The 15,459-nt window shown below is 41.3% G+C and overlaps 1 protein-coding gene across 1 annotated transcript in view; it reads left to right on the top strand.

Moving 5' to 3' along the window:
* PRLHR (prolactin releasing hormone receptor) overlaps nt 1-15,169 on the top strand; it is a 29,372-nt gene extending 14,203 nt beyond the window's left edge. The window contains exon 2 of the mRNA XM_018573193.1: nt 14,479-15,169. Coding sequence (XP_018428695.1) covers nt 14,479-15,112 — 634 coding nt within the window. The 3' untranslated portion in view covers nt 15,113-15,169. The remainder of the gene's footprint in view (nt 1-14,478) is intronic.
* Nucleotides 15,170-15,459: the final 290 nt, after the last annotated feature.

Here is a 15,459-nt window from a genome sequence, read left to right as displayed (position 1 = left end):
GGGGGGGTCACACTAAAGCAAGCCTATTACACACACTTTGTTTCATATGTATTTACCAGTGTGGATAATACGCCATTTTACAGCAGATCATCTTCTTTAGTACCCTTTAGCTTCATTCACAAAACATATAAATGACTAGTATAATCAAATTAAATACGCTAAATGCTCTCATGAGGCTCTGGCTGGCCACCAGTTCATACAAATAGATAGTGTTTTCTTCTCTGAATAGATGAGATGTGTAATTCAATTGCAATATCCCGGTAACAGCAGTCTGTATGAGCACAATGCCAGTAATTTTGTTCTGTTAGCCAAAGGGATTCATAATAATGATTATGCTCTTTTAAAGAATATTGAAATTTTCAATGAATAGGCTTAGTCATTTAAAAGGTTTAAAGGGAACCTGTCACTGGGCTGCCACTCTCATTCTTTGTATTAATCATTAAACTTCAACATATATGCAGCAAATTAAGTTAGAACTCCAAAACTGCAATACCTTTTACATATTAGTGAGGATGAGGATGATGGCCCCCATTTTTTGCTTTCTTTTACATGAAACCATCACTTTATAAATGAATCTGTCATTTTACCCTTCCAGGGCAATTTGACAAGTTCTCTTGATAGCACACCTCCTTTTTGCTGATACTTACCTTCCATGTGCTTACCTGCCCCTCCTTTTTAGCTGCCTGAGTAGCCTTTTGTAAGTTATGGAAGTTCCATGTCAGCTGGAGCTTGCATAGGGCTAATGACCCTTCTTCTGCCCTCCCATTAGTATGTTCAGGCTTGGCAACTGGCCTCTTTGGCATCAGGTTCTATGTTGTGTTTAGAAGTGGAGAGAGTCACATGGCCTCACATACCTGGAAACACCAGGTATTTCCAAGGGCGTTGGCAGGTGGAGTCTTAGGTGGAGCATGGCAAAGGGTTGGGGTGAGCATAGATCCTGTACATGCTGTCATGTGACAAATATGGCACATGTTGCTATACATTTACTAAATAAAATGTCAGTAGAGTAATAGGTGAATGGAGTCTACTGCTGGTTACAAAATCCTATAAGGCAGTATGCCCCAAATTGTTTTGTACAGGTGCAACAGGAAGAGATGGCGACCTTGCCTGAAGTAATTGTCCGGTGCAATACAGAGAAAGCCTTCCATGTAGAAACCTTATGTAAAGGACACTCAATAAAAGGCTGCCTTAGGACCAGTGCTCCATGAAATGTAACTTTCATAGTTTAAAACAATGACTGAGCTTTGTATAGCAGGAGTAAAACAAATCCCAACTTGTTTAAGCTATTGTATTTCTTTAGGGGATTAGCTGGCCATAAACTCTGGTAAGTGATCAGTATTTCCAATATGTTATCATTACAGTGATTAGAAATGAAATGCATTTTAATAGCAGTAATGCTGCCTCTATACCTCAGATATCAGAAAATCATTAGCTAACATTCTGATTGTTGTGAGACCTCTTCCCTACAAATATCCCCATACAGACGTAGGCTCATATCACAAACAGAGTCCAGAGTGGCACTGAGACACAAGTCAGCATATTGTTTATTTATAAATCATGTTTCTATAGTGCTGATAATTACTTTGGTTAAATCTAAAATTTAGCCTTGCATGCCCCTACATATTGCAAAGGTTAATTGTTGTTTTTTCTAGTGGGAACACTGACCTATTCCTCGCTCCTCCTGCAACCAGCACTCTACTCTGCTCTCTGATGCTCCCGGTATGTTAGAGGGCCCTTTGGCAATCTCACATACTGTACAAAGTCCTGCAGCGATAGAGCAGCAAAGAGGAGAGGCTTTAGAAGAACAGACTCACGGACAGGAGAACGCACTATTTTTGCTGCATATCTCTGAAATCATTCTAAGTGCATTTGTTTGCATTTAGAAGATGAACTGCAGTTTACACTGCTTTGACCAATCTTCCAGCAATACCAAATTATGTTCCATGTTACAAACAAAAGTAAAAAGTGAAGCACACTAGATAGTGTTGATACATGTCATCTTTAAATGTCATCTTTGCTTGTGACATGTAGAGCACAGAATACCTTGAGCAGTCATCAATGAATGAGAGAAAATAACTTTTCTGAGATCTCATAGGACCAACTTGGTCTAGAGGCTGTCGGGTTTTGCTGCTGCTACTTCAGGAAAGAATTTCCTGGTCATTTTTGCCTTTATGGAAGAGGTACGCTTTATTACTTGACTATATGAGTACTTTTAAAGCCACCGGCTGGCTGATCTTCAGCTAGCTTCTTCGTAGTTTCAAGATTTCTGTGCCCAATGCAACAGTGCCAGGTGTGTTTTTCCTCATTGACAGTGTTGACCACTTCACTGCACAGCTAATGCGGTTCATCTGCAAATTTTGCAATTTTTCAGCTACTATGTGAATTCCTTCTGCAATAATACTGCCATTACCTCTGAATATCACAAGATTTTCATGAATCTAATCATGACTATTCTGATTGTTATATTAGTGATATATCCCTTGCTGAGACCTCTATGGCTGGCCTGTATAAGCAGATATAATCACTGCGAACAATCCTTATCAGATAGCTGAACTCACCAAATACATTTTCAGCCATGAAAAGCTTTATTGCATGCAGCAAGTTAGTTACAGCAGACAACAGGATACAGAAGACGAATGAACAGACGATATTTGAAAGTCGGGGATGGTAATGTTTCCAAGCATGCAAGCAGATTAACATGTGTCCATGTTACAGTCAGCCATTCAGGGCTGGATTTCCCACAAGGCCAACCAAGGCCTGGCCTTGGGGCAGCAGGGAGTAGAGGGGCAGCAGGGGTGTGGAATTCCTATCTCCGGACGGCCGGGACATGCAGTTACGGGTGCCGTGCGGGTAGTTGCTTTCTAAATTTAGACCTGCTTTGGGTGGTGGGTTTGGCAGGTAGGGGGGCACATTGAGGAACCTGGCCTTGGGGCAGCAGGGAGAGCAAATCCGGCCCTGCAGCCATTTTGATGCCAGAAACGACAAGTCATGAAGAAAGGGGAAAGGGGAAATACATCATAAATGAGAGGGAACAGAGAAAAACATGGTGCAATAACCAAAAAGACCACAACATGTCAGTAGAATAACCAGCTATACTAATACCAAAGATAATAGCTTAAGCAAATGAACTATAAAAATTCTCAATTCACATTTGTATGAACACCAACTATGACTATGCATTGTGTCATATTTTCACAACTGTGTAACAGCACAATGACATGTTATCAGTGTAGAGCCAGTTTCAATTAATTTTTGATTTGGACTACTTACATATACTATTATTTCTATGGTTGTAGGTACGTTTTAGAGGGTATTTATTGGATTGTTACGGTGGTAGTTGTTTATTTATAATGTCTATTAGAAGTAAATGTTTTTGCATTATGGGTTTCTGCAGATGTCTTACTGATGGGAACCTACTTTGTGTCTTTTTTTACCTCTGAATATCACTACATTTACTTGCTTGGTCAGCTTCTTCACTGACAATAGGTTACTTTCAGGAGTGGGAACATATAGTACATCTTTGATAGGTATCTTTCTGGTGACTGTTTGGGATAGAGGGCAGTGTAGACAACCTTTTACTATCCCCCTGAGACCATATACTGTCTATTAGTTGTTGTAATTTCTTCTGTTTTGCTTTGACCAAGCTAAGTGAAGAATGTTTTGTCATTGGCCATATGACTTATAGCCACATACAATGCTTTTTTAACACCTCTCTCTGGACAGGTTAGACTCCAAATATGCAAATGCAATCAATACCTGGTTGTGACTAACAGATTATGTGGATTGGAACAACATTCACCATATTTATTCCCAGAGAATGTTTGTACAAGTCATTCTGAATTGAGAAAGCTGGTTGGATGACCAGTGAAACGTCTTCAAGAAAAATACAGCAAGTCCAGTTGACTTGACTTATTGTTTACAGATATACATGTAGGAAAGCACACGGTAACAATTTTTTCAAACTTTATTTTCTGTCTTCCTCACATAAGTCCAAACTGCTTCCCGAGTGTTTGTTATGGTTTCCTGCACATTTGAACTTTCTTAGTAAATAGCCCCTTTCTGATTGACTTTCCAAGTCCCACTTGTTATGATGTCCTCAAGTCTGGCGTACCTAATTCTGCGGATTTATCGATTTGTTTGAAACAGCCGGCCCAATGCTTCTGCCAGATCAGGGATGTTTTCAGAGCAATTACATAAAAATATTGATTGCTCTGTACGAAAAGCAAACGGAGAGTCACTGCCTTGTAAAACAGAGTACAGCTGTCACTTATCTACAGACCGCCGTTACCTGCAACCCTCAGATCAGACATAATAAATAGCCTGAAAAAAAAGCCTGAAATTGTGTTTTTTTTCTCCATATTGTTAGAAGTAGATTTAATGGGCTTTGTAGATAATTGGTCAATTATTGCTTCATTTAAATATCAGCAAACTAGAATCCCATCAACATTCATTAGCAAAGAGCAGCACAATACACTTAGATATCTCATTATCTTGCTATTAATGATTGTCTCCATTATAAATGAAAGGGTACGTCTCTAGACAAATTACAAAAGCATATTTAGTTCATTTCTGCAATACACGAATATTTTATCCATGTTTAATGCTTAAAAAAAGAATGTAAGTACAAAGAAATACCTGTTGATCTTCCAGAAGTCCAGTGAGCTCCTAACTTCCTGTAGTAAGCTGACAATCCTGCCTCTGCTGCAATTAAATCCCAAGCACCGCTGTCAGTCCTGTCAGAGGTCTTCCCCGCTGGACTACAGGACACCTTCCTTCTAAACTCATCTCCATAACCCCTCCTTGTTATTAGTCATGCACTTCCTCCCCAGTACTGAGGATGAAACAAGGACGGAGTATGGAGATACGGGGAGGGTCATGCTCTGTAGTCCAGCAGGGAAGAACTAAGACAGGGCTGACAAAACTGCTTGGGATTTCAGTGCAGCAAACGCAACATTGTCAGACGTAGATTACATTAGACATGTGCGATTCGTTTCATTATGAATTGAAATTCATAGGAATTTTTGGAATTTTGTACATGCGGATGCATATGAATTTCCAAATGACAGAAATAACAAATCCGAACGAATTCAAATGTTTGATAACGAGATTCGCATATATACGAATTTCATTCGGAGTGAAACACAAGTGGGAGAGCTGTCATTTACCGCTTTCGGTGCCCATTCACACCAATTGTGGTTGCGTTCCAGAGCGGTAGCTGCTGGAATGCACAGTAATCACTCAGTAAACGTCCTCCTTTGTTCTGGGGTGAGAGGGTGCGTGGCGGTGCTTTTAGTCAATGACCCCCGCGGCCACATGATCGGACATGTGACAAAACATTGCTTGCGTTCTGTTCCACTGCGAACGCAAAAAAATGCTACATGGTCTAATGTTTGTGTTTGCAGTGAACCGAAACGCAGGCAATGTTTTGCTCCCCTCCCGTCCCAGAACAAAGGAGGAAGTTTAGTGAGCGATTGCTGTGCATTCCAGCAGCTACTGCTCTGGAACGCACTGCAATTAGTGTGTACAAGCCATAAGGCTTCTCTCTTTGCTGACATTCTGGACTTGTATCTCAAATGAAAACAAAGTAACAGAATATTGTTACAAAATGTAAATAAAGAAGCTGAGAGATCTGTGTTATTTTGTAACAGCTTCTGCTTTTTAGCAGAGACTTCGATCTCCCCCTGGAAAAGCACCCTCCCAATGTCGAAGGCATGTGGCCTGGTATGGTGGAGGGAGGGGGGGGAGCTTGCTCGCTTGCCCCCCCTTTCCTGCCCTGCCAGGCTGCTGTCCCGATTAAGGGTCTGGTAAGGGATTTATTTTTCATTTTTTTGCATTGGGGTTCCACCTTAAAATCCTACCAGACCCTGGTACCAGGGTCTGGTAGGAATTGCCAGGGAACCGCACGCTGTTTTTTTTTTTTACATAAGGGGTCCCCCCTAACATTCTTACTAGACCCAAATGCTCTGATATGAATTGTTGGGGGAACCACACAGATTGTATTCTTGTTTCTGTGACCTGTCAAAAGTTAAAAAGAAACAAAGTAAACATTTAATGTCACTTTTCTGCAACAAATTTTAGTTCATAATTATCATTTAACTCATTTGAAATTAACGAAAATTCGGGATCATACGAATCCGAATGCCAAAACGAATTGACTTTCAGAACCGGATCCCGAAAAACGAAATAACGAAACATCCGAAACTAAACTAAACTGAACAAATTTTTTACCCATATAATACATATAATTCATCTCTGTTGATCTCGTTAAAAAGACCAGATTATATGACAATCTTTTCATGCCGACTTTTAGACAACCACCTACAGCTGACACCAAGTGAATTTTTCACCTTAGTCACACTTTGATGCCGGCTTTCCTTTATAGATCGAAGTCGACTCGGGAAAGTTCTGATATGACAGTGCAGAGTAAGCGGTTTGGTATTTTGTTACATTAATTATTAAGAAGTCAGACAAGACCTTCTGACAGGGTAAAGTCAACATGGCAGAGATCTTCTAATTAACGTCTGCCACATCTCATTCCCACACACTAAGGAATTCCGCTCAATCATTTCATATGAGCTCTCGGAGTGCCAACTGTCGGCACTGAGCTGGGGAGGATATTTACTTGTCACAAGCACAAATCCTAAGCTTTATGTTTGAAATAAATTGACAGTCACACTGCAGTTACAAATCGCATTAACAACTTTGTTTTGTCTGGAATGATATTTGTATAATGAATCCTTATAACATAAACGTAAAAGGCAAATTATAAATTGGATATTTTAAGGAAATTTTGAGTGGAGAGCATCTTAAATAAATTAATTCACCAATGCAATGCAAGCAGCACACCTTTTATTTTTTGTAAAGTCAAGTAACTAGGAACGGGACCTGGAATTAATAGTAGGCATTTCCAGGGATAAAAATTGTCTGGGCCAAATCTTAAAAACCTTAGAGCAGTGGTGGCGAACTTTGGCACTCCAGCTGTTTTGGAACTACAAGTCCTATGAGGCATTGCAAGGCTCTGACAGCCACAGACATAACTCCCAGAGGCAGATGCATGTTGGGATTTGTAGTTTTGGCACAGCTGGAGTGCCAAGGTTCGCCACCACTGCCTTAGAGTGTATGTTAAAGTGATATTAAAGTCAAAATGTTTTTGAGCAAATCACTTACAATGGATGCTGCTCCTTGATATTTCAAAGTTTTATCTTCCTGTCGGCACTGGTACTGATATCCTGTTTTAGGGTGGCTTCTTTCCCCTGCAGGTTCCTATGGAGCCAATATTGTGTGAGCTAGTAAGCTGTCTCCATAAACATATAGGCACAGCAAGGCAATCCTCTCCCCTCCTCCCTGTTCCCCATTTGTCCTTACTCCCTTCTCCAAGTTAGTAGATGAAAAGCTACTGGAGACTGTCCATTGTGATCTTATACTGAATGGGAAGTTCAGGGAATCTGAGCTAAGAGACTTGGAGCTGTTCCCGAAAACATAATGCCTAATTGTTTGGGCAAAAATGTAAAGAAATACTTTGCTGGGCAATGTACAGTATATTAGTTTGATTTAGACTCATTATTGAAAAAAGATTGAGAGTTTATTACTACTTTAAAATCAGGTATAATTAAAAACCTTGCCTGCACCCCAGTATGTAGGACTTTTTCACACCAAAATGCATGGATTAGTTGGGTTCAGGTCCTTTTTAAGATGTGAATTCTCCCTATGTGATAACAAGCACCTCCAGCTCATGTGAAGGTAAGAAATATGTGAGCATGACTTGATTTTATCCAGCTACAGTATTTGTGAGGTTTTTTTTGAATATTTAAAAGAAAAAGTAAAGCAACGCCTCAAAATCACCGAAATACTTGAAAGGGCACATAATGTACTCATGTTAGAGGGCACTTGACTAATACACACCAGAAGTACGTAGTAAAATGGTTACACAATGTGATAATGTTGAGAACATCTCCTCTAGGCAACGCAATTTTCAAATGATTTGTGCTTAATGGCCAGTTTAGATACAGCCATAGCAGGCCAAACCACTAGCAACACAGCGGGAAGGATTTACTAAGGGCACATAGGCTGATCACTTTGCAAGGCAATGTGCACTTTGCAAGGGGAAGTTGATCATTAGTTTATTGAATAAGTTGAATCTCTGCTGACTTTCATCACCCAATCATGTGCAAGCAAAAATAGTGTTTTTTTTTACCTTGGACATGATTGGGTATTCTTCGCAAAGTGAAATTGTACATATCCACCAAGCTAAGGAAACATTCCTCTGCAAAGTACACATTTCCTTGCAGGTTAGTTCACACTAGAACTGCATGCTTCTGCGCAGCTGCAATGCAATGCGTTTTGCCGCAATTTTACTGCGATTGATGTATTTTTTTATGCTTAAAATTGATTTCAGGTGCATTTGTATGCATTTTGATGCGTTTTGATGCATTCTGTTGCAATCAAATGCAGCTAAAATAGAGCAAGCAGTATTTTTTCTGACTGCATCGGAGTGGACTGCACTGGTGTGAACAGAGCACCAGAAATCCCATAGAAAAACATTGTGATGCATTTTGGATGCAGCTGCCAAACAGCCTATTTGCCTTTAGTAAATCGACCTGTGAATAGTAAATCTGATTGGATGCAGGCACTGTTCAGGTATTTTGAGAGCCAGCGGGGCCGACAAGCAAGATACTGAAGCTTGGCCCAATGTGAGATTCCTCCATCCACACAGTTCAGCGTAGATGTAGGAATCTATTGCACTTTTTCCATCTGCCCATAGAAAATCTGCAGATAATCTATAGGGGGGTAGCCAGCTTTAGACCAGTCCATCCAGCGTCTCTCCCCCACCACTGTAGCGGTCTCAGGATCCTTGAGTCATCATGTTTTATACACTGTGTGTAGGACATGAGGATGTTGAGGGACATACTATCATTGCAGAGTAGGAGCAGGTAGGCTGGATGGAAAGCTGTAGGACCCTGCCAGATCCAAGGTAAGTATAACTTTTTTCTTTACCCAGACAAAAACTAGCACTTAACCCTTGCAGTGCGGGACAACCATAACGATCATATTTGCTATTATTGTTAGCATTGTTGTTGCAGTATTTGTAGGGCATTAGTTAAATAGCTCTACCAGGTTATGTAAGCATCAGATATATCATGGAATCTATACAGCCACACTGATAAAGGAGACGCAGAAAAATATTTATAGCCCCTGATCTACTGCATGACCCCCACCTCTACCTTTAGGCCCCTGTCTAGGTTGCCTTGTATTCAGATGTGCAGTAACCATGTTCTGTGCCAAAGAATAAGCTCTTCACATTCCCCAAAAACAATATGATAGCAATTTACTGTGAAGGGGTAAATGTTGATAAAACAGTTTATTTGTGTTGTATCACTTCAGACATGAAAATAAGTAAGTCAGGCAGGTGTGTCTTTATTTCCAAGATATATTTATTTGTAGTTGCTCCTTTGAAACAATCCTTCTGTATGTTGGCAGATTACCGGATAAAAACTAGAAGGCATAACGAGGCAGATCAAGTGTCCTCGTCTACTGACAAATAAACTCACCTCTATGCCCCATAACATCTACTTAAGGTGGCCATACACTTTACAACCATCGCAAGACTATAGTCTTGCGATGGTTGTAAAGTCATTTTAAAAACGTGCAATCTGCCCATCTTGGACAGGCAGATCGTACTTGCGATGACCGCAATGCTGAACGGGCAGTGTGCGCGTGCGCACACCGGCCCGTTCGGCATTTGTCTCCCGAGCATCATTTAAACCAGCCGAAAATCGTAAGATTTTCGGCTGGTTTTCTAGCATGCTGGTTCGACAAAAGACGTGCAACCGTACAGTAGAAACGGTCGCACGCCTTCATTCACACTGCACGATTCTCGTACGATCGCGGGAATTCCTGCGATTATCATACGAGAATCATGCAGTGTATGGGCACCTTAAGTCAGTTCCAGGGTAATGAGGCTGTATGTGGCTCTCTGGAACTGCGCCTTCACATCCCATGTGTGGTAGTCTAATTAATGAAGCACACAGGCCTCCTATCTGGGCAATGATGAAAATAGTTGGATGCTTTAAATAATGCTGTGAATCGGTAGAACCTGATGAGCCACAAAGTCAAAGTAGGATAGTCCTGGCATGCATGAGAGGTTCTAATTCCAGTGTGTTGTTGTTGCAATTCCAGGACATAAATGTTTCTAGCAAATAATTCCACTTCCATAAGGATCACTAAAGCATTGCATTCCCTAGTTATGGAAGATACTGAAATTCCTTTTAGAATGGTTTGAGTGAAAAAAAAGTTAAAAAGTAAAATACAAAATGTATCAAAAGTAAAAAATAATAAAATAAAAATGTGGTAAAAAGTAAAAATTTATAAAATAAATAAAAATTATTATTAATAATAATTTATTAATCCAGGAGCCCAACCCAGGAACCCCCACAGCCTTCCTCAAAATAACCTTGGGGGGAATTTTCTGTACTTGCCTCGGGCGCAAAAGGAGCTAGCTATGACTCTGACCAGTGTCATCACTTATTGGGAAACTATAACATTTTGGGGGTCAATTTATTTTAATATCTTTTTTTTTAAACTTACACATTTGATGTTTTAGGACTCGTTCACACCAATAGCGGTGACTGACGTTTTCTGCAACTGATTGCTAGTCACCGCTAGGGCTCATAGAAAACATTCTAGTTTCCTTAAAATTAATTCTGTGGGTGTCTAAGGAAATAATTACATTGCTGATGAATTAACAATTAAAGAAGATGTCATGTGTTATAAACAAGTTCATCTCGCCCTGCAGTTTCCATTTCATTGAATTAGGCAGCTTAATGATTGCAATAAATAAAATACAATGCTTTTCTGTCAGAAACAAAATGTACATAAGCAGGACTAACCGTTAACCTGTTTACGGTTAAAATAGTAAGTTATTTCTAATGATGGCTAATCTATCCTACATTCCAGATCTCTACTGTTTACTGTACAAATCCTAGTTGTATTGATGGCAGATACTGCATACAGTGCTCTTCTTCTGGCACTGAGACTAAGGGGTCTATTCACGAAGCTGCCGAAGGATCCAGCCGTAGCTTCGGCCGATCCTTTGGCTAGCTTCGGCCCCAGGACCCCTTTGGTTCAGTAGAACCGAAGGGGTGCTGTACGGGCTATTCACTATAGCCCGTACAGCTCTCAAACGTGTATTTGCCCATTGGAATGCATTGCTAGATTCCTATTGGCCATTAGTAAACTAGCATTGTACCCGCCCTCTGCTGCAGTTCTCCATCAGGTCCATCAGTAGAGGGCGGGTACAATGCTAGCTTACTATTGGCTATTGCAAATTGAAATAGCCAATAAAAAACTAGCAATGCATTCCAATGGGCAAAACATGTTTTTAAATTTTTTTCTATTCTGATATCGCTCCGTGTTTCTCTCCTGGGCGGCCGGGAGCGGGAGGCTCCCAGAGCGTCCGGGAGGGTTTTTTTTTTTTGGAGAACGGTACTTGCCTGGCTGCATTGTGCCAAGTGTAAAGTTTGGTGGAGGAGGGATTATGGTGTGGGGTTGTTTTTCAGGGGTTGGGCTTGGCCCCTTAGTTCCAGTGAAGGGAACGCTTTAAGGCATCAGCATCCCAAGACATTTTGGACAATTTCATGCTCCCAACTTTGTGGGAACAGTTTGGGGATGGCCCCTACCTGTTCCAACATGACTGCGCACCATCGCACAAAGCAAGGTCCATAAAGACATGGAGGAGCGAGTTTGGGGTGGAGGAACTTGACTGGCCTGCACAGGGTCCTGACCTCAACCCGATAGAATACTTTTGGGATGAATTAGTACAGAGACTGCAAGCCCGGCCTTCTCGTTCAACATTAGTACCTGACCTCACAAATGCGCTTCTGGAAGAATGGTCACACACTCCTAAACCTTGTGGACACCTTTCCAGAAGATTTGAAGCATGTGGGCTATGGACCCGCTGATCGCCTATATGTGAAACACCCGGTACCGGGTGTTCGCATTGGACGGGTCTTTTCCGCCCGCGTGTGCCCGCTAGGGGGCGCGCACGAGCAGAAAAAAATGCCATCTGGCGACGGCAACCCGCCAATGCAGCAGTGCCGTCCGTCCGTTTTTCTACTACGGGCGGACGGCAAGAAGTTAAACATTTCACGAATTCTGCTGTTTTGCTGATACTCGCTCCATGGCTCCGAGCGCCAACAATCATCCCACGTTCAAAGCCTGTTAAATCGCGTTTTTTACCACGACAGTAGAAGTGATTTTTTTCTGAAGATATATGTGTAAACAACCTGCTTCCCTATTTATAATGGTCTGGCCCTCTAACAACTTCAGCGCGAAATTATAGCTAATTTGCCTACAAAAATCAGGTGGTCATAATAATCTGGCCACTCAGTGTAAATCTTGGGGATGCACCGATACTTGTATCAGTATCAGTGCCGATACCGAGTATTTGGGAGAGTACTCGTACGCGCCCAAATGCTCGGATACTGCAACTTACGGTCAGAGGGAAATTTCCTCTGACCGGCAGTGCCGCGCGGGAACATGGAGCCCGGAAGCCGGCTCCATGCTGATTGGCCGGCTCCATGCTGATTGGCCGGGAAGCCGGCTTTTTAGCCAAGCAACATCGAGCCATCCAAACAGATCTGATAAAATGGTGACACAACTTCCACCCTGCAGACTCCTCATTCCCGTCATATCGATCTTCAGCAGCAGTCATTACCGTACCACAGATGTCCCTCGGCCAGTTGGGCAGACACCACTCTCCAAGCTCTCCAGGATCTGCCCAAGTCTCCTGTGTGTACTCCGCCAGTACCGCCTGCTTGATGCAGTTAGAGGATTTCTGAATGAGAGCGCTGGGCAGTCTGCGCATGCGGAGTAGCAGGCTGAGGGCCAATCACGTGGGTGCCGTACACACAGGAGACGTGGGCAGATCTGGGAGAGCTTGGAGAGTGGTGCCTGCCCAGCTGTCATTCCCGGGCAATCAAGAAGCCGGGCGGTGGGTAATGACACGCCGCCTGACTCCCTGATTGCCTGGGTAGCCGACTTAATGGTACCGGAAATACCAGTATCGGTACTCGATATCGGCGAGTACCGAAATATAAATATCAGTACTCTTACTCGATAACAAAAAAAATGGTATTGGTGCATCCCTAATATATATAGCTAATTAATACAAATACAACATTTTTAAAATTAATTTATAAAAATGATTGTAAAAGGTTATAAAAGGTCCCTATAACCTAATCTTTTTTACAGTACAGTATATCTAAAAAAAATCTTCAGTTGCCCATTTAACATAGACAACTAAAAAAGAGTAACTAGAGCTATGGTAGTCATTGTGCTGCCACAGCTGATGTTATTTTCTGCTATTGCTATTACACTGCTATGTATTCCATTAAATATATTATGTTGTGGTATACACCTGACATCTAGTGGTAGATTAGTGCTGCTACAACTTGTTTTTGTGTATACATTTGGTATTTCCCACTGTCCCTCCCCTCCCGTTTAGTATTCGTTGGTATAGTCTACATAGACCCTCCTTGTTTCTTCCAAGGTTCCTTAATTTTGTTGCTAGCCTTAATTGCAAACACTAGGTTTGGAAGATCTTTGTTTTTTTACACTTCAAATCACCATAAAACATCCTCTGTAAATGTACTTTGAAATGTAAAACTAGGTTGGATTTAGGCTTCTGTGGTATATTAGAGAGTAAGGTTGTCTGGATTGTGCTGACCATATTGCATGGAAGGATCGAGGGGTACGTCAAAGCATAAAGCGGCTCTTGAAACAGAACAGTGATGCCCTGTTCTATTTTCAAATTTAAAATGAGTTAACAAATATTTACAGTCCAAAGTTCTACTTCTGATACAGGCAGGAAGCAAAAGATTAGAGGCAGGGGGCAATTCAAGATGCATGGAGTGTTAACTAAAATTTTTGCTCTTGTCAGCTGCATTTTGACTTGTAATGTGTTGGCTTATTATAATAATTTAAACTGTGTAATTAGCTGTTTTCCTGGATTCAGCTTTGTTATTTACTGAGCTATAAAGAAACAAAATTCAAAACATTCTTTTTAGAACATAAGAAAATATAAAGACTAAATCTTAAAAAAACTAATCTAAAGACTATACATTCCCTTAAATCTTTTCAATATTCATTAATAAAAGCCCCCTATTCTGTCCTTCCACAACTGCTTTTATTCTGGGTAGTATTTCTCAACTCTCATCCAAAAAGGCTAAGCTTTACTCAATCGGGGAGTCATTGGCACAAAACATTAATTAGACATAACTGTCATCCTCTGCAGACAACATTATTATGCCACAGCTGTGTGGTGGGTGAAAAGAGGCACATAACTGCAAAGCCTTCTTTTGTAGAAGCTAAATTACTCTAAGCAGTAATTAAGGTACCAGAAACACTTCAAAGCCCATCTAAGTGCACCGTCACTGCAGCTACTCGAAGACTAATTATTTGTCCTGTTTTGTTTCTCACTAGGTACTATGCAACCGTGCATCCTTTAAAGAAAAGAATATCTGTGACGACCTGTATCTATGTGCTTGGGGGGATATGGCTCCTTTCCTTTGCCTTGGTTGGGCCAGCCATTGCTCATACCTACCACATAGAGTTCCAACAGCAAGGTTTCGCCATTTGTGAAGAATTTTGGTTTGACAAAGAGACAGAGAGGCTGGCCTATGCTTACAGCACCCTGATCATTACTTACATCCTTCCCTTGTCTGCAGTATCCCTGTCATATATTTGCATCACTGTCAAGCTGAAGAACAGAGTGGTCCCTGGCCATCCTACTCAAAGCCAGGCAGAGTTTGATAGACTGCGAAAAAGGAAGATATTCCGGCTAATTGTGCTGGTGGTGACGGCCTTTGGGATCTGTTGGCTTCCCATTCACGTTTTCAACATCATCAGGGACATTGACATCAACCTCATCAACAAACATTATTTCCTGCTAATTCAGCTCCTCTGTCACTGGTTCGCTATGAGTTCATCTTGCTGCAACCCCTTCCTGTATGCCTGGCTTCATGATCGCTTCCGCAGTGAGCTCAAGAAGATGTTTACCTTTAAGCGTAAAATAATTCCCACCAACAACTGTGTGGCAGTCAGTGTGATGCTCTGATGTTAACCACTCAATACTGTGCACTTATAGCCATTCATTTCAATCATTTAACACAGAGGGGAAATATTTGACTGTAAAGCACTGCTCTGATCTACAAATCCTAATAAGCCTTTTGCTCAATACTGTAAAGTTATGGCATAGTGTTTATACACATTATATGGCCAAATGTTTGTGGGCACCTGACCATCACATCTTTATAAGCTTGTTGCACACTTTATTGCAAAACTATGAGATATAAAATGGAGTTGTCATGCCCTTTGTTGCTATACCAGCCATCACTCTTATGGGAAGGCTGTCTTCAAGATTTTAAAGTAATGACTCGCCGCCCGGCTTCCTGATAGGCCAGC

Source organism: Nanorana parkeri, unplaced genomic scaffold (genome assembly GCF_000935625.1).
Source record: "Nanorana parkeri isolate BGI_ZX_2015 unplaced genomic scaffold, ASM93562v1 scaffold2268, whole genome shotgun sequence".
Taxonomy (NCBI): domain Eukaryota; kingdom Metazoa; phylum Chordata; class Amphibia; order Anura; family Dicroglossidae; genus Nanorana; species Nanorana parkeri.
Note: the sequence above shows the minus strand (reverse complement) of the source record. Positions and strands in the feature narration are given on the sequence as shown.